The 17,278-nt window shown below is 57.5% G+C and overlaps 1 protein-coding gene across 1 annotated transcript in view; it reads right to left on the reverse strand.

Annotated features, from left to right (window-relative positions):
• Positions 1-1,003: 1,003 nt before the first annotated feature.
• The window catches only part of R3HDM2 (R3H domain containing 2), a 20,451-nt gene continuing 4,176 nt past the window's right edge, over positions 1,004-17,278 (reverse strand). The window contains exons 4-18 of the mRNA XM_066207278.1: positions 16,149-16,244; positions 15,222-15,253; positions 13,091-13,323; positions 10,212-10,381; positions 7,931-8,020; positions 7,106-7,348; positions 6,432-6,558; positions 5,763-5,998; positions 5,288-5,442; positions 4,768-4,868; positions 3,902-4,071; positions 3,640-3,784; positions 3,451-3,551; positions 3,268-3,352; positions 1,004-1,684 (exon numbers count right to left, since the gene is read on the reverse strand). Coding sequence (XP_066063375.1) covers positions 1,338-1,684; positions 3,268-3,352; positions 3,451-3,551; positions 3,640-3,784; positions 3,902-4,071; positions 4,768-4,868; positions 5,288-5,442; positions 5,763-5,998; positions 6,432-6,558; positions 7,106-7,348; positions 7,931-8,020; positions 10,212-10,381; positions 13,091-13,323; positions 15,222-15,253; positions 16,149-16,244 — 2,331 coding nt within the window. The 3' untranslated portion in view covers positions 1,004-1,337. The remainder of the gene's footprint in view (positions 1,685-3,267; positions 3,353-3,450; positions 3,552-3,639; positions 3,785-3,901; positions 4,072-4,767; positions 4,869-5,287; positions 5,443-5,762; positions 5,999-6,431; positions 6,559-7,105; positions 7,349-7,930; positions 8,021-10,211; positions 10,382-13,090; positions 13,324-15,221; positions 15,254-16,148; positions 16,245-17,278) is intronic.

A 17,278-nucleotide genomic window follows, 5' to 3' on the forward strand; every position in this document is an offset into this window, starting at 1 on the left:
GAGGGGGACGACAGCTGAGCGGTGGCGGGGGCTGACGCCGGGAAATTGGAGCCCCAGCGTGCGCCGGGAGGGAGCGGGCGGAGGAGCCACCGGCTATTTGCGTTGGTGGGTTGCTGGGCGTGCCAGGGGCCCCCCCAGCCTGGTCTGGGACAAAGAAGGAACCGGGCACCGCGAGGGCTCCAGGAATTGGGCACACTGAGAGTTCCAGGAGCTGAGCACGCCAAAGGCTCCAGCTTCAGTGTCTTCTTTGCTCGTGCATTGGAGGTTCAGTGGGCAGAGGGGCAGCACTGGGGTCTCTTATGGGGTGGAGTGGCTGCCTCAAACTCTGGTACCAAATCCTGCTGGTCCAGGCTCTGCTGGGATGGTGGCAGCTGGGATCCCACTGCTGCCGGGCTGCCCGTGGCCAGGGACACGGCCCTGGAGTTAATGGGCACCCAGGGGTCCCTTAGGTCCCTGCCTGGCTGTGAGTGGCAGCAAGTGGGTGTTGGCACAAGCCTGGGGTTGGAGCCCCCCCCCTTCCTGGCAGCCCTTACCTGTCCAGCTGCACCTGCTCAGGAAGGTTGGGAGCATCCTGCTACTGCCACAGGCTCTGGCTGTGCCACCCCAAATCCTGTCCCCACCTGCACCTGCCAGCTCCACGTGCTGTTCCTGTCAGCAGGAATATGATGTTTCCTGGCAGGGCACACACACTCCACGCCCTGGAATTCCACAGCTGGATGGGGCCGGCAGCTGGGAGAAGAGGCCATGAATGAACATGTGTCAGGGGAGTCCAGCCCCAATCCAAATGCTCTGATCCCAGCCTGGGATCCCCGCTTTGGCACACCATGGGCTTGCAGCCCTTGGATATGCCAGGCTTGGGGGCAGGACTGGGCAGGATTGTCCCCCTGCCAGCATCCCTTGTGCTGTCCCCTCACCACACTGAGGCAGCACAGAGCCCTGGCACTGGCAGAGAACTGGAAGTTACGTTCAAGCGATGGACAATTTTCCTTTTTTTTTTTTTTATTTAAAAACAACCCCCCCAAAATAAAATAAAACCAAAAATTCCCCCCCAGCAAAATAATAATCCGATTAAATAAAATGTGCAGTGAACATACCAATCAACACCTGTATGTGCGGTCCAACACAGTGCTTAAACAAAACCATAGACACAGGGGAGGGGGGCGGGCACGGGCGTCACTCCAAAAATAATAATTAAAAAAAAAAAAAACTGAAAAAAAAAATCATCAACTTCTTGTCTCTTAATTATGTTCATATAAATATATCAAGGAAGGAGGGCGAGAGGAAGGGAGGGCAGGAGGAGAAGAGGCCCAGGGGAGTGCCCGGTGCCCACGGGAGCCCTACTGGGAGCTCGCCCGCTCCAGCACCCGCAGGTCGTAGTTCTTTTTGGCCACGCGCAGCTTGAAGCGGCTGAGGGAGTTGTTGAGGCGGAGGGAGGCGTTCTGGGCGGCCAGCGGGCTGGGGAACACGGCCACGATGGTGTATAAGGCAGCGAGGTCACTGTGCCTGCCGTTCTCCGGAGTCCCGCTGTTGTCCCCGCCGCCGCCTCCGTCCCCGCGGCGCCCCTGAGTCTCTTTGAGCCACTGGATTTTGGCACCGGCCATGGCGAGCTGGGTGAAGAGCTTGTCGGCCTCTGTCCGTGTGATGCCCTCGGGAAGGTCTGTCACCTCCAGCACCCGGCCCAGCACTGCAGGGAAGGAGCCGAGTGTCACTAGCCAGGTCCCGGTGCCACCGGGCTGGAGCACCCACCTCTCCCAGGCTAAGGAACACCGTGCAGTGCCAAGCTGCCCCCACGGCAGGAATTTATTCTTTTAAGCCAGACACTTCTCCTCCAAAGCACCTCTGGGTGCTCCATGGAATGACCCATCCCAATCCCTTCCTGTGCCCACAGTGCTGTTTTGCTCCAGGAGGCAATGCGGGTTATTTCCCAGTGTCCCACGGCTACAGGGACACCAAGTCCTCCTGGTGTCCTTTGGATAGCTGGGCAGTTCAGGCTTTCCCAGGGGCTCTGCCCTGTTTTCCTACCCCAAACCTCAGGTACCAGTACTGGGAGCCAACCCCATGCTCCCACCCTGACCCTGGGAGGGAGAATGGCTGCACCCATGGAGGATGGTGGCACTGGGTGTGTCCCGCCTGGTGGTACCCAAATCTCTCTGCAGCTCCTGGATCCAGTTCCAGCCCAGTGGTCTTCAAACCCCTCTGCAGCTCCTGGCTCTGTCCCTTATCCCTGCCCTGTAGCCGCCAAATCCCTCTGCAGCTCCTGGCTCCAGCCCTTGCCCTGTGGTCCCCCAATCCCTCTGCAGCTCCCAGCCCTTGCCCTGTGGCCCCCAAATCCCTCTGCAGCTCCTGGCTCTTCTCTATCCCTGCCCTGTAGCCCCCAAATCCCTCTGCAGCTCCCAGCTCCAGCCCTGTGGTCCCCAAACCCCTCTGCAGCTCCTGACTCTGACCTCTGCCCCTGCCCTGTGGTACCCGAATCCCTCTGCAGCTCCTGGCTCCAGCCCTGGCTCCGGGCTTAGCAGAGCTGCTGGAGGGATTCTTTGCTAATATTAACGTGGCACGTAGGGACCATGCCAGGGGCAGGAGGGGGGTAGGCAGCTCTTAAAGGGCCCCTGCAACCAGCTGCTGGTGGTGGCAATGAGGTGACGTGGGGGACAAGCCTGAGGTCTCCAGAGGGTCAGTGAGGGCTGCTCCATCCAAGCTGTGGGTCCCTCCCTTGCCAAGGACCCAATGGAGACACCCTGGACATGGGTGGAGGGAAATGATTCACTGGAGCCCTTGGCCCTCGCAGCCACCCTGGGAGATCCCAAATCTCAAAGATGAGGCTCTGAAGCTGTGGGCCCCATGGGAAAGGGAAGCATGGGTGGGAAGAGTGACTTGGGAAAGCAGTGGTGGGAATGAGATCTCAGAGTCTGGACACTCACTTTCTGCTGATAAAGAGGAATAAAATCCCAGTTCCGCCAGCTCCACCTGCTCCTCCATTTCCACCCTCTGAGAGGCAGGAATAACATCCAGGAGTCCTTCTCAGAGGTTTTATTCCCTGTTCACCCACCTCCCTCAGGGCACAGCGGGCTGGGGCTGGATCTGCTGCACCCCCAGCCTGGACTCACCTGGGCTGGGGTGTGTTTGTGGGTGTGGGGAGGAGGCACTGGCAGGAACCGCTCTCCAAAACCAGCAAGGAGGGATTCTGTGGGATGCTGGTGTGGGCAGGGATGGCACCTGGACTCTCCAACATCCATTTGTGGGGCAAAGGGGCTCAAGGGGGTCACTTGCCTACGTCACTTGTCCCCAGGTCAGTGGACGCTGATTTAAGGGCCTGTCTCTTGCTCCGGTTTCCGTGCTTCATTCCAGTCTGCCCCTTGAAGGAGAACAAGGGCACTGTGTCACCTCAGGGGACATTGTGGCTTCACGGTGCCCACAGAGGAGCCAGGGAAGGGACACAGGGCCCGGCTGTACCTGGTGTCCTGTGTAGCTGGGCTGGTTGTGGAGCAGTGGCGGGGGACACAGGGACAGGTTGTACTGCAGAGGTTGGCCCAGCAGCGAGTACCTCCCATCACCTGCACAGGGAGCCCGAGTTTGTGGGGATCCCAGGAAAACCCCCCAGCATTCCCAGCCCAGGGCTGTCCCCACACGCCTTCCCCTTACCTTGTGCTGGGCCCATGGGCCGGGGGAACTGTGTGAGGACGGGGAGGGGGCTCAGCCCCGTGCACACACTGTTGAGGTTGGTGACGGGCGACGGCGTCGGGGACTGGGTGGGGGACGTGATGGGGCTGTTCAGCTGGGTGCTGGCCTGGGGGAGGGACAGTGTCAGACACCCCCAGTGCTTGTGACGGCTCCCACACCCGTCACCCAGCCCAGCCCAAAGGCTGAGCTGCCTCCTCCCCGTCCCTCCCAGTTCCCCCAGTACCTGAGCACTGGTGTCGGGGTTGTAGAGGTCTCCTGGCTTCTGCCCCCGCTGCTCCAGGCTGTAGTACTTACAGTGGCTCCACTGTACCACAGGGGGGTTTTGGGGTGCCTGGGGGCCGTTGGGGACATTCAGCTGCATCACCACCACACCAGGGCCTGACGGGGACACCCCTGGGGACAGACACAGGCGTGTATGGCCCAGGATCTGCTCCGTGCCACTGCACGCCCTTCCCCACAGTCCCACTCTGGACTCTCTCCTCTGCCACTCAGGATTTTCTCAGGCTGGTAAAACCCCGGCAGGACCCTCTGGGGATTCCTCTCTAATAGCAAAGGTTATGCCTGGGGGTGATGATGTTTAATCCAGGAGAAATGGGAGCACAGGGGCCAAGCTGACGGATGGCAGCTCAGTGACCGCTCTGAGCATCTCCACAAAACTCCAGGCAAAGGCTCCAAGCACGAATCCAGGTACAGAACTCCAGCATCCTGGCTCAGATCCTGCAGCTCACCCGGTCCAGACCTCCATCATCCCAGTTCTGCTTCTGCACCAGCTCACCAGTTCCCAGCTCACTCCCAGCAGCTGTGACAGGCAGCAGGAATCTAGAGCCTCCCCATCTGCAGCTCTTCCTGCTCTCACCAACCCACAGCCCACCCAGCTCCCTCTCCACCCCACTGCCCACCAGGGCAGGGAGATGCCAGGCACGACCCAGTGCCACATCCTGATCATTCCCTGTGGCATTCCCAGACTAAGGAATCCCCTTGCACAGAAGCTGCCAGACTTGGCTGTGAAGTGGCAGCTCTGCAGCCCGTGATCCAAAGGCTGATCCCACCTATGGGGTGGATGCCAGCACTGTCCGTGGCCCCTCATACCTGAATACTGCTGCTGCATCTGGGGGGGGCTGCAGGGCGCCGGGGACTGCGGCATCTGGTACTGCTCAGAGCCAGGAGGCTGCAGGAACCCCACGGATGGGCTGGGGAGCAGACAGGGCTCAGGTGAGGACGGGGAGCAAGAGCCAGAGCATCTGCACAGGTTATTCCCAGTTCCCTCTTTGCTGGGATGGCTGAACACACGGGAGCCTCTGGAGAGGGCTGGGCACACAGGAGCTGGACACGCTGGTGGCCAGGAAGCCCTGACCAAGGGAGCCAGGAATGGACAAGCTCAGGGAGGAGCAGCACTGGTGGTACCCACCCACCTCCAGCCCCAGGAGCAGGGTGCTCCACGCTCTCAGCAGGATCATCAAGGAACCACCAAATAGAATCCTGGAATCTCCCGAGTTGGAAAGGACCCACAAGGATCATCAAGGCTGACTCCTGGCCTTGGCAGGACACCCCCAAGACCCCCACTGTGGGCACAGCACCCCTTTCTCCCTCAGGCAGGCCAGAGCTTTACCTGGTGCCATTCTGCTGGGCAGTGGGGATGACACTGTAGTAGATGGGGACCCCTCCAGCCTGGAGCCCCCCCTGCACAGACTGGCTGGCTGGCACAAGCACTGGCTGCTGGAAGGGCTGCTGCACCACGTTCTGGGACTCATTGGCCATGGGAACCTGGGCAGGGAGGAAAGCAGCAGGTAACAGGTAACAGAGCAGAGGGAACTGGCCCAAGGAGATGCCAGCAGGATGAAGAGATTCGTGGTTTGTTTCTTACAGCCCAGAGCAACCTCACCCAGGCACAGGCAGCCCCTCCCAGAGATCCTCCCAGTCCTCTTGCTCGTGATGTCCCCCACAGATCCCCACATGGATGTGCCCTCCCCAAGCTTCCAGGCATGCCCTGTGAGCAAATCCCTGCCTTTGGCTCCATCCCTCAGGCACAGGAACAGCCAGGGCCCCCTCCCAGCAGCCCACCCTGGGGAGCAGCAGATGCCCACCTGGTACGAAGGCAGCGGCGTGTACTGGACCATCAGACCTTGCATCTGGTTCCCCATCCCACTCCTCTGGCTGCTGAGGAGCCCGGGGGGCTGTGCCTGCTGCACCCCCATCACACTCTGCATCTGGCCCCCCATGTTGTTCCTCTGGCTGTTGAGGAGCCCGGGGGGCTGCGCCTGCTGCACCCCCACCACACCTTGGTACGTTTGCTGCTGGTTGGACATCATTGGCTGTAAACCTGCCAGAACAGGGTTTGGATGGAGCAGCTTCCCAGCTGGACACAGGAAACAGCCCCAGATTTAGGATTTAGGGAAATGAATCCTGCCTCTGCCCCCACCTCCTGCTAAAGGGTGGGGAAAGGGCTTCCCTTGGAGCAGATGTCAACACACCCAAGGGAAGCTCCTGGCTTTAAATTCTCCTGGCAGCCCCTCAGTGAGGCTTAAACCCATCTCATCCCCTCCCCCAGCAAGCTCAGAGGAGAGGGAGGAGAAGGACACAACAGCCTCAGCAGATAGAGGCATCCCAACTTCCCAGCCAAGAAGCAGGTCCAGCAAAGAGCAGGAGACGGGGAAGAGCAACCCGGCCCCAGGCAGCGCATGGGAGATCTCTGGAGCCAACAAAAGCAGCAGGAAAGGGAAAGCTGCCCCCTTCCCCCCTTCACACCCCCTTACCTGGCTGCTGGGACTGCTGGGGGAGCTGCTGCGGGCGCTGGGAGCTGTAGGCCACTGGGTGACTGAGGGGTCGGTATTGCTGGCTGGAGTTCGGGTACTGCCCGGGGGGGTAGTAAGAAACCTGAATCTATCAGGGGCAAGAAAACACAGCGGTGAGGACACAGGAGGGAGCAGGACCAAGAAAGCTGGTCCCCCAGGACCAGTTTTCTCTCTCACCTGGCCTGGCTTCTGCCGAAGGGAACCACCCAGGGCTTTGGCTCTGGCCAGCTGATGGCTCCTCGGGGAACCGCAGCCCCTTCCCGCGCCTCCCAGCCTCCTCATCCAAGCCTTTCCCAGCACAGTAGTGCAAGAGCACAGTAGGCACAACTCTCCTCACAGCTCAGGGGACAATCCTAGAGGTCATAAAGCCCTGCAGGACCCCAAAGAGAGCTTAGAGGTGTCAGCCCTGAGTCCGGCCACTGTCCCTCCCCCAGCGCTGAGAGCCAGCAGTGGCCCGGCGGGTCCCAGGAAAGAGCCTCGTGGGCTCAGAGGGACACGGGGATCATCCTGTGCCTAACAGGGGAGAGTGAAACCCGGAGCCTGGACCCATCACCAACTAGCAGCAGAAAAAGAGGGACCCATTCCCCAGCAGCCCCTGGCCTGCCAGCTCTGGGGATGTCCCCTTGTGTCCTTACTTGCTGGGGAGGCTGAATGTAGCCCTGGGGCTGCAGCACCTGCTGAGTGGGGGCCGTGTGCCCCGAGGCGGAGTAGCTGGAGGTGGGAATGGGCTGCCCAGGGGTTGCCATGATGAATCCTGTCTGCTGAGGGTGCTGGGAGATGAGGGATGACTGGAACATCGCCGAGGAAGGATCCGGGGCTTCCGTCGAGCCCTGTCGGCTGAGGCTGATCTGCCCGAAGGGGCTGCTGAGCTCGTCGGCCTGCAGTGGGATAAGGGGAAGGATGGAGGAGGACTGCACGTGGGACAAGAGCAGGTAGGACACAGCCCTGCTGGTAAACGCAGACCCCTTCTCCCTGCTCTGGGAGAAGCTCCCCCAAAAAGGCGCCCACACATGAGCCACAGAGCCAGAGCAGGACAGGGGGACATGCGAGCTGAGGGGGCCAAATGCTCAGCAGATGTTGGGGACACGTGGGGTCCCACGCAGGCAGGGGTGACTCCAGCCCAGCAGCCACATCCCACGGGGGACACCATTCCCAAAAGATCCCCGTGGAGACAACACAGGGGCTTGGCTGAGCCCACAGGGCAGCCACGGCCCCCGGACCCCAGCACTGAGCACAAGCATCGCTGGGGAGCTCTGGGCTTGGAATTTGCCCTTCCCAGGCTCTTTCCAAGACCACCACTCCAGCAGTGGTGGTCTCGTGGCCACAGGCATCGCAGAGCTCCGTGAATCCCAACCCCAGGGGGTCGGTGTCCGGGACATACCTGATCAGCACAAGCTCACACAACACAAACACAGCACAGAGCACAACAGACAGTGCAGAAGAGGAACTGGGGTTTATACCAGGTTGTACTGCTGGGGTGGAGAGACTGGCAAGAGGACTTGGGGGCAGGAGCTTGGAGAGTACGGAACAGGCTGCAGCGCCGGGACCGGCTACGACCAGCAGAGAAGGGAATGGAGAGAGATTTGGGGGCGAAGGGAGGGAGGGAAGGAAAGGAAGGAAAGGAAGGAGAGGAAGGAAGGAGAGGAAGGAGAGGAAGGAGAGGAAGGAGAGGAAGGAGAGGAAGGAGAGGAAGGAAGGAAGGAAGGAAGGAAGGAAGGAAGGAAGGAAGGAAGGAAGGAAGGAAGGAAGGAAGGAAGGAAGGAAGGAAGGAAGGAAGGAAGGAAGGAAGGAAGGAAGGAAGGAAGGAAGGAAGGAAGGAAGGAAGGAAGGAAGGAAGGAAGGAAGGAAGGAAGGAAGGAAGGAAGGAAGGAAGGAAGGAAGGAAGGAAGGAAGGAAGGAAGGAAGGAAGGAAGGAAGGAAGGAAGGAAGGAAGGAAGGAAGGAAGGAAGGAAGGAAGGAAGGAAGGAAGGAAGGAAGGAAGGAAGGAAGGAAGGAAGGAAGGAAGGAAGGAAGGAAGGAAGGAAGGAAGGAAGGAAGGAAGGAAGGAAGGAAGGAAGGAAGGAAGGAAGGAAGGAAGGAAGGAAGGAGAGAAAGAAGGAACAACAAGGTTAGTCAAGTGAGCCAACTGCAAACACAGAGGGGCGTTGCAGGGGGTTGGGAAGCACAGAAACCATTCCAGGGCATCATCCATCCCATCAGACACAGCCCAGCCGGAGGCTCTGCGGAGCTGGGGAGGAGTGACCTGCCCCAAAGCAGCTCTTGCCTGGCAGGAAGAGTGACACAAGTTCACCAGGGCCAGCAGCAGCAGGAGAACCACGTCTCCCAGCACAACCCTCGGGTCTCTCCTGTTTCCAGCGTTCCCTACAGCGCTCCTTGGCCATTCCTGTTCACTCACCTTCCACAGGGACCCCTACTTTGTCACCTGGAGCAGCTGCTTTATGACAACCCCTCACTGAAACCCATACACCGTGCTTTGGGCACCGACCCAGTGATGGTCAGCGCTGGATGAGGGGGTTTGATCCTTTGATTTGACCTTTGGTGACGTAGAAGGGACATGGACATAGGGATGGTACGTTTCCAGACCCTTCACCAACAGTCAAACACCTGAAATCACTTTTTCCAGGATCTAAACCCTTGCATGAGACAATAGAAGGTACAAACTGAAACCCCAGCACAATCCAGTGATGCTGCATGAGATCCCACCCAGGGACTCTGCTATTCCAGCTTCAGACAGACACTCCAGGGAGACAGCTCGTTCCATGAGGCTCCACAAACAGATCCACAACCCTGGAGTCACTCCAGGACCCAAGAACTACCAGCTCCCCCCTCTCCTACAGCTGGGAACAGCCAGCAAGGAGCTGCTCCTGTTACCTGCACTAAAAGCTTTTCCAGGAGGTTCTTCCCTCCTCTCAGTCCAGTCTAGTGAAAACACTGAGAACCATGGAACAGCCCAGGTTGGAAGGGACCTCAGAAGAACACCTGGGCCAACTTTTCAAGGGAAAGGGAGCCTTGGTATGATTATCCAGCAACCTCCCTGCCCTGTTGCATCTTGAACCCTTCCAGTGGAACTCCAGTAGCTCTTTGCTGTAGAGTGAGTCCAAGGTGATGCTAAAGGATCCCTATGGAGCAGGCTAAGATCCAGCACCAACGTGGGACAGGAAGGTGCCATGGACACCCCGACACCACATCAATTTCCTCTCCTAAACCCTGTACTGGGATGGTTCCCACCCCATCCCCACAACTGCAGCAGCACAGGCCTGGGCTGTGGTTGGTCACAGCCTCAGGAGCAGAACAAGTACACAGGAATGTCATCCATGGGTGCCTCCTGGAGGGTTCCAGCGCTGGAAACAGCCCAGCAGGCTGTGGGACATGGAACATCCCTTGGCTTAAACTCAGGGAGGGGTGGTCTGGAGAATGCACCCAGGCTCGCTCCAGGACTTCAGAAGACCAGTCCTGGGGAGCTCAAATCCAACACCCATTCAGGATGGTCCTGAGGGGAACTGGTCCCAGTTTGCCACTCATCCAAGTGGACCCTTTTCCAGGAGAGCTGCTGACCCAGCAGGGCTGGCAAGGTGGGATATCCCACAGAACCACCCAGGCACAGCAAAGCCCAACCTTCTCCTGCTCTGCCACAGTGGGACAACGAGGGTGGGCACCCCCAAACCCAGATGTGAGCCCAGAGCACCCCGGGATTCCTCCGGCCCTGCCTTCCCCCCTACCTGTGTGCCCTGTGGGACTCACCTGGGACATCATGGGGCTGCTCATGGCCGGCTGCTGCTGGGCTGGGGGGAGGCCAGGGGCCTGCGGGGGCGGCTGTGGGGGCGGCTGCGGGGCCGTGCAGGGCAGGAGGCCACGGCTGGGCTGCGAGGATGGGGACTGGCTGCAGACCTCAGGGGCACCTAGCACCAAACCTGCAACAGAGAGAGGCATGGAGGCACGGATCCAGGAGAAAAGGGGAGGGCACGGTGGGATCCTGTCACCACTGGAGCTTCCACAGGGATAAACAGGCAGAGTCTTGTCTCTGCTGACAGCAAAGCGAGGTGCTGACACTCCAGGGGGTTGTACCTCCCTCCTCTCCATGGCCAGGTGCACACACCGTCCTGCCCAGTGGTCCCCAAATCTCTCTGCAGCTCCTGGCTCCAGTTCCAGCCCAGTGGTCCCCAAATCCCTCTGCAGCTCCTGGTTCCGAACTTCAAAGCTGATCCTGGGATCTCCTCTGCCCCACACGCAGGGAAAAGGAATCTGGCTGCCAACAGCAGCACCTGCCAGGTGGAGGTTCTTCACCAGGGATCCCAAAACCAGGGAGCTGCCAGGTACAGGACCATGAGAGCCTGTGGGACAGAGCTGGAGAGATGTTCCCAGTCCCAGCTCAGGTCTGGGCACAGCCCAACCTGGACACCAACACTGTCCTGACCTGCCTGGAACAGAGGAGAATGGCAGGATCCCATTCCACAGCCTCACAGAGCCCATTTTCTCCCAGGAAAAGGCTGGGAGATGGCAGGCTGAAAGCAATCCCTTCCCATGGCAGAAAACGCTGGGAATGAGCAAGATTCACACTGCTGGCACCCAGCTGGGAAGTGTCTCCTCAGTATTCCGGTCTTACTTCCAGAAATAAAAGGGTTGTGCAACTATTGCTCAATGCCCAGTAGCTGCTGTTTAACCAATTCTGCCTCTGATCTCCCACATTTCCACAGCAGATCTCCAGGGATTCTGCTGAGGAGCTCTGTCAGCAGCCACACGCTGCAAAGGAGGGAATATTCCACTGCCAGCTGCTCAAGGACTGGATGGGAAAAGAGTCCCTGAGTCCCAAGCACTTCCACCCCCAGGGAATAAACATGAGGGAGATGGGAGAAGGTGGGCTTGGTGTTTTTTTCCCCTCAAGTGACAATTCCTTCGCTTTTTTTTCCCTTTCTCCCAAGATGTTTCTAATCACTTGCCATTACATAAAGCCTGGAAAGCAACTGTTCTGATCCCAGGGGGGACCTGGAGGGAAAATTACAGGAAGAGCCAAAAAGCAGCTTCTCTCTCACTCTGCTCAGCACACGCTGGGACAGATCTTCAAGTGCTCCCAGCACTCCATGAATCAGTCCTGGAGGTGGCTGCAGCTCCGGGAGTGAGCACAGGGCTGGGGATGGGAACAGGATCCTGGGAGGCACCGTGGGCACCTCTAAACTGGGAGATGAAGCTGTGGTTTCAAAGCCGGGCTGGGTGCTGAAAGGATTCTTGTTATTGCCTACAAGCATCAATCTGCCTCTCCTGCCCACAAAAATGATGGTCCCCAAGGGTTTGGGACCTGCTGCTGACCAGTGGGAACAGAGGACAGTGGGATAACACCAGGTTCTGCTCACTGATACCACACAGCCACCAGCAGCTGCCCCGGGATTAAATGGGAGCAAAACCTGGGCTGCCTCCTCCACAAACTCCTTTTCAGGTGTTTCAACCAAGCAGCTGGTTGAAAAGAAAGGATTCTGCTCCTCCCTGACTGAGGGGAAGTGTCCTGGACGTGCCCACCCAGCACACACATCCCTTGGGAAGCTGCTGCCAGAACAGGCCACCTGTGACACCCCGGGGGAACATCCACCGTGCATGGGCTGTGCCCTGTGGATGGAAAAGGAAGGGCTGAGCTGAAGCAGTAGAGACACTTGGGATCCTAATTCCTTTTGGCTTCAGCCAAATTTCCCTTGGCTCCCAGCAGCTCAAGCCTGGAGTTTAAGTTCAGGAGGAGTTCAGTGAATCACTGAGAGAGAACATCGTGGGCAGATCACAATTACGGAGTCCTTGACAAGTAACTGCATGTCTGATGAGACTAATAGGTGACACTTTTCCTGGCCCTCCTCCTTGGAAAGCAAGACACAGTGCCAGGAGGTTCATCCTGTGGATCCTGAGGGTTGGGAGAGATTTTGGGAGCAGAAGGGAATGACAACACTTGGGGCACAGGAGAGGAGAGAAAACAGCACAGGCTGGGAGTTTGAGCTGCAGGGGCTGGGAGCAAACTCTGTCCTTTGCCCCAGGTAACTCTGCTGAAGGGATGGGAGAGGTGATGGTCAGTTCTGAAGAAGTGGGTGATGGACCAGGTGGCACAACCAGGTACCACAACCAGATGGCACATCCACGGCAGGATACTGAGATCCTGGTGCCACCATGTCCCGTTTTAACCAGAGCAACACAAGCCCCAGTTCCCCAACCCAAAACCCATCTGCCAGGTGCCCTTTGGCAGGGAAAGAACTCCATTTTTTTAGCCCAAAATCTTTTTACCAGGTGCCCTTTGGTAGGGAAAAAGCCCTAGTTCTTTAGCCCAGAATTTGTCTGGCAGGTGTCCTTTAGCAGGGGAAAAGCTCCAGTTCTTTAGCCCAAAATCTGCCAGCTGCCCTTAGGCAGGAAAAGAACTTCAGTTCTTTAGCCCAAAATCTTTTTACCAGGTGCCCTTTGGTAGGGAAAAAGCTCCAGCTCTTTAGCCCAGAATTTGTCTGCCAGGTGCCCTTTGCTAGCGAAAGAACTCCAGTTCTTTAGCCCAAAATCTTTTTACCAGGTGCCCTCAGGCAGGCAAAGAGCTCCAGCTCTTTAGCCCAAAATCCGCCAGTCAGACATCCTTTGGCTCCCGGCTGGAAGCAGCACCGTACCTGCCCGTGACGTCCTGCTGGCAGTGCTGCCCTTGCTGCTGCCGATGCTGTCCCCCCGGGTGAGGATGGAGATGCCGCTGAAGCTGCTGGCTTTGGTGACGGGCGGCCGCAGGTTGCGGATGGAGCCGTCTGAGTCCGTGCTGCTCCAGGGCCGCGGCTCCAGGGATTTGATCTCGCTCTCGGTGCTGCTCTGGCGGCTGCCCGAGGCCCGGCTCAGCCCGTCCCGGTTGCCCCTGCAGGGATCAGAGGAGTCAAACTGGGCTCCAGTGAAGGGACAGCGGCTGTTTTGCCAGTACGGCCAGTGCGGGGTGGTGGGGACAGTCAGCAGCTGGGTTTGGGATCCTTTTGGGAGAGTCTGACAGCAAAAACTTCCCTGAGGCACAGCAGCTTTGTGTGCTGACCCGGCCACTGTGGTGACAGGCAGCTCCTGGCCCCTTCCCCAGCCTGGATGAGACCCCAACAGGGTCAAAAAAAGATCCTGTGCTCAAGACCTCCACATCTCAGAACAGGGAGCTTTTAAAGGCCTGGAGATAAGGCTGATGGAGATCTTGGAGACCACCTCCCACTCCAGCCCTGCTGAGGATTTCTCCCAGCTGGGCCTGTTCACCCAAAGCTGTGGCTGCCCCAACCCTGCAAGTGTCCAAGGCTGGGTTGGATGGGGCTTGGAGCAATCTGGGATAGTGGAAGGTGTCTCTGCTCAAGGCAGGGAGGTGGAAAGGGATGAGTTTTAAAGTTCCTTGCAAACCAAACCATTCCAGGATTCTGGGCTATCACCAGCCCCAGAACTGTGCCCTCACTGACCACCCTCCCTTAGCCCAGACCAGCTCTGGACTTTATGGGATATCAGCACATCACCCCAGGCAGTGAGCCTGGTCCATCAGCACGGTTGGGAAGGGGTACCCAGGCTTTCCCTGGGGAGGGATGGTGAGGAAGAGCTGCTGAGTGTGGCTCAGAAAAAAGAGGCTTGGAAGGAACTCCTCAGGTGATGTCCTGGGAGGCTGGGAGCACGTGAGAGCCAAAAACGCATCTCTTGGAAAGCAGAACGATGGTTATGTCCCTAGAGAGCTCAAAATGGTCCTGAGGCCCTCTCCCCTCTCTCATCCAGGGGAACCCCAAAGCAGATTAACCGAGTTCCTCAGGGCCTGGGCACCACAGCCAGGGAAGCTCTTGGCACAGCCCTGGCTGCAGCTCAGCTCCAAAAACTGCAGTTGCATCATCAGCAGCGGGGTTTTTGCTCCATTCTGGGGGAGTTTTACTCCAACCCCATGGATCTGAGAACTGTCCTTGGTGTCCTGAACAGCCCTGACGCAGGCAGACCTCGGGACACAGTCCCTGTGATTGTGCTGAGGACGCTGCATTTTCCAGGACAGCCTGGAGAGGCAGGTGATGGGCCAAAGAGAGGGACAAAGCTGCTCCTGCCTGGCTCAGATCCTCCTGTCCTGTCCCACACAGAGCTGCCCCATCTCCAGAGCTTTGGCTGGGAGAGCAGAGCACAGCAGGGATGAGGCGCTGTCCCTTTTCATCCCATTCTTTGTCCCCACACCTCGGCAGCTGGGGCTGATCCAGGTGACTCATCAGCCTCACTCCAGGCCTTTTATCCATGGGAAAACTGCTTAACGAGAAAATGCTGCTCAAACACGTGTTCCCAGTGCCCTCAGCAGCTCCTGTGGCTGAGATGGAGCCTGAGCCACTTCGCTGTCACCATTAAGTCATCCAGCCTTGATAATCAGGGATTAGGGACAGCCCTGAGTGATCCTAACGTTATCCTGGCACTGTAAGGGCAGGGATTTCCTATCCCTTTGGGGAACAAGAGGTGGAATGCTTTGAAAACTGCTGGAATTCCTCCCTGCCCTTCCCACCCTCCTTTTTAATTGACGAGTCAGCCAAAAAAAGGACTAGAAATTGATGTTGCAAAGAAAACACCTTCAGTAACTCCATGAGCAACTGTGCACGGGGGGAATTCAGCAGGACGTGGCATAAAATAAATCACAGAGAGATCCCTACAAATCTGCCTCTGTCTGTGAGAGCTACAAGCAAAGCATTCTGTGGAGAGTCTGACGAGGGAAAAGCAACATTTTAGAGTCATGCAGGGCTTTGGAGACACCCCGAGGGGCTGCAGGGCAGCACTCACCTGCTGTCTGTGAGGTATCCGTTCTGGCCAGACTGGGAGCAGGAACATGGAGATGGGGAGGAAAGAAAAGGGAGACTTAGAAACTCTGAAAGAACAAAGCCAGGTGATTCCAAAGGGTGGGGCTAGGACAGAGAGTGGGCTGAGGTGTGGTGTTGAGCCTCCTGCACACCAGCTCCCTGTGGATCTCCATCCAGGCTCTTTCCTCATCCCTGAGATTTCTCAAATCTGCGTCCTCAGCTCCCTCCTCCACTGAGGCAGCTTTTCATGGTACCTTTGTCCATGTGACAATCATACAAAAAGGGTTTTATGTCCTAAATGCAGCATTTGGGGCTGGCTCAGCTGGGAGTGCCCCCAGAGCAACTTCTGAGCCAGATGTGAGCGTGGGGCACTGCTCCAAGCACAGAGCAGGGATTGCAGGAAGCAATAATCAGGCTGGACACTTCATGGGACAGACAATAAACACCCTGCTCAATTCCTCCTGGGAATGCTCAAATTCCTCCCAAGAAGGCCTAAATTCCTGCTGGAAAGGCAGAGCCCTGCACTGCTGGGTCAGAAGGTGGAAGCTGTATCACTGGGAAGAAACTGGGAGATGCAGCTGCTGCTCCCTTTGGGGCAGGAAATGGTTTTCTGATCACCCCAAAAATGCCACTGCATAAACTCATAATCTTTTGTGCAGCAAGGAACAGGACTGCATCCATTCCTCCCTGAAATTTTAGGGAAGGAGCAGATTCCAGGGTGCAGGTGTGGCTCCTCCACCCCAGTATCTCAGACGTCTTTGTCGGGAGCTGGAATTCACTGGCACATCCCCAAAATTCTGGGAAATTGGTAGAAAAAGCAACGACAAGATCTGACCTCTTAGCACATTCAAGGCTACCTTCTGCCCCAAAGCTCCAGGAGGATCCTGGCAGGTGAGTGATCCAAACTTACCTCTCGTGCAAATATCCGCTCCCTGACCCGCTGATATTCCTCCTCTCGCTCTTCTATGGATTTGCTCCTTCTCCCATCCTGCAAGGGGAGTCTGATCTGAAGGGACAAACACAGCTCAGGGGTCAGCAGTTGCCAGCGGGAGCAGTCAGCTGCTGGGAATTTTGGGTAGGATGTGGATTATACGGTGTCTGGACGCAGTGATCCAGCCTCTGCCTTCGGACCTACCTTCGGGACACCTGAGTCCAGGGATGAACCTCCCAGAGGTGCCAGGATGTTCATCCCTGGACATTCCCGAGCACAACCACCCTGCCTGAGCTCTGCCTGAGCCAGAGATCAGGAATATCACCACCAGTCAGCCCAGGGGGAAAAGCTAAAGGTGGCTCTTTGGAGCATGTGCCAACACTCCTGCTCCCTCGTGGATTCTGTGCTCCGTAGGCAGCCGCAGCCCTGAGTGCCACCACGGGGAAACCACAAACTGGGATCGACTGGGATCAGCTTCTCACCCTGACTTAAAGCCAGGAACAGGTCCCACAGCACAGGACAGCACTGGGATGATGTGACTCTGGGTTTAGATGGGGAAAAATTCCTGCCTGTGAGGGTAGGGAGGCTCTGGCACAGGGTGCCCAGAGCAGCTGTGGCTGCCCCTGGATCCCTGGAAGTGTCCAAGGACAGGTTGGACACTGGGGCTTGGAGCAACCTGGGATAGTGGAAGGTGTCCCTACCCATGCTGGATGAGCCTTAAGGTCTTTTCCAACCCAAATCATTCCATGTTTCTGTGAAGATGGGAGCTACAAGACCCTGAGATCCCTGGGAAAGGGAATGACTAGCTGCAAGCCCTGGGAAGAGAGAGGGGAAAGCAACACTCACCTGAGGGCTATTCCCAAAGAAACCTTGGCTAAAGGCTCCACCATAAAACCTGGCCTAACCCTCAGCTGATTTTAGGGTATGGAGAAGTACACCCATAGAACCCACATCAATTCTTCATCCATTCCCATAATATTTGGAAAAGTTTTTATGTAATTCATATGCAGCTGCTTGGGTGGGGTGGGAGCTTCTATTAAATGTGACTTCAGGAAACCCAAGAGAAATTTAGAGTTGTCCTTGTCTTGTGACCAGTCACATCTGACTTT

The sequence above is a fragment of the Chamaea fasciata genome, unplaced genomic scaffold (genome assembly GCF_029207755.1).
Source record: "Chamaea fasciata isolate MVZ Bird 193981 ecotype frontalis unplaced genomic scaffold, bChaFas1.0.hap1 SCAF_41, whole genome shotgun sequence".
Classification (NCBI taxonomy): domain Eukaryota; kingdom Metazoa; phylum Chordata; class Aves; order Passeriformes; family Sylviidae; genus Chamaea; species Chamaea fasciata.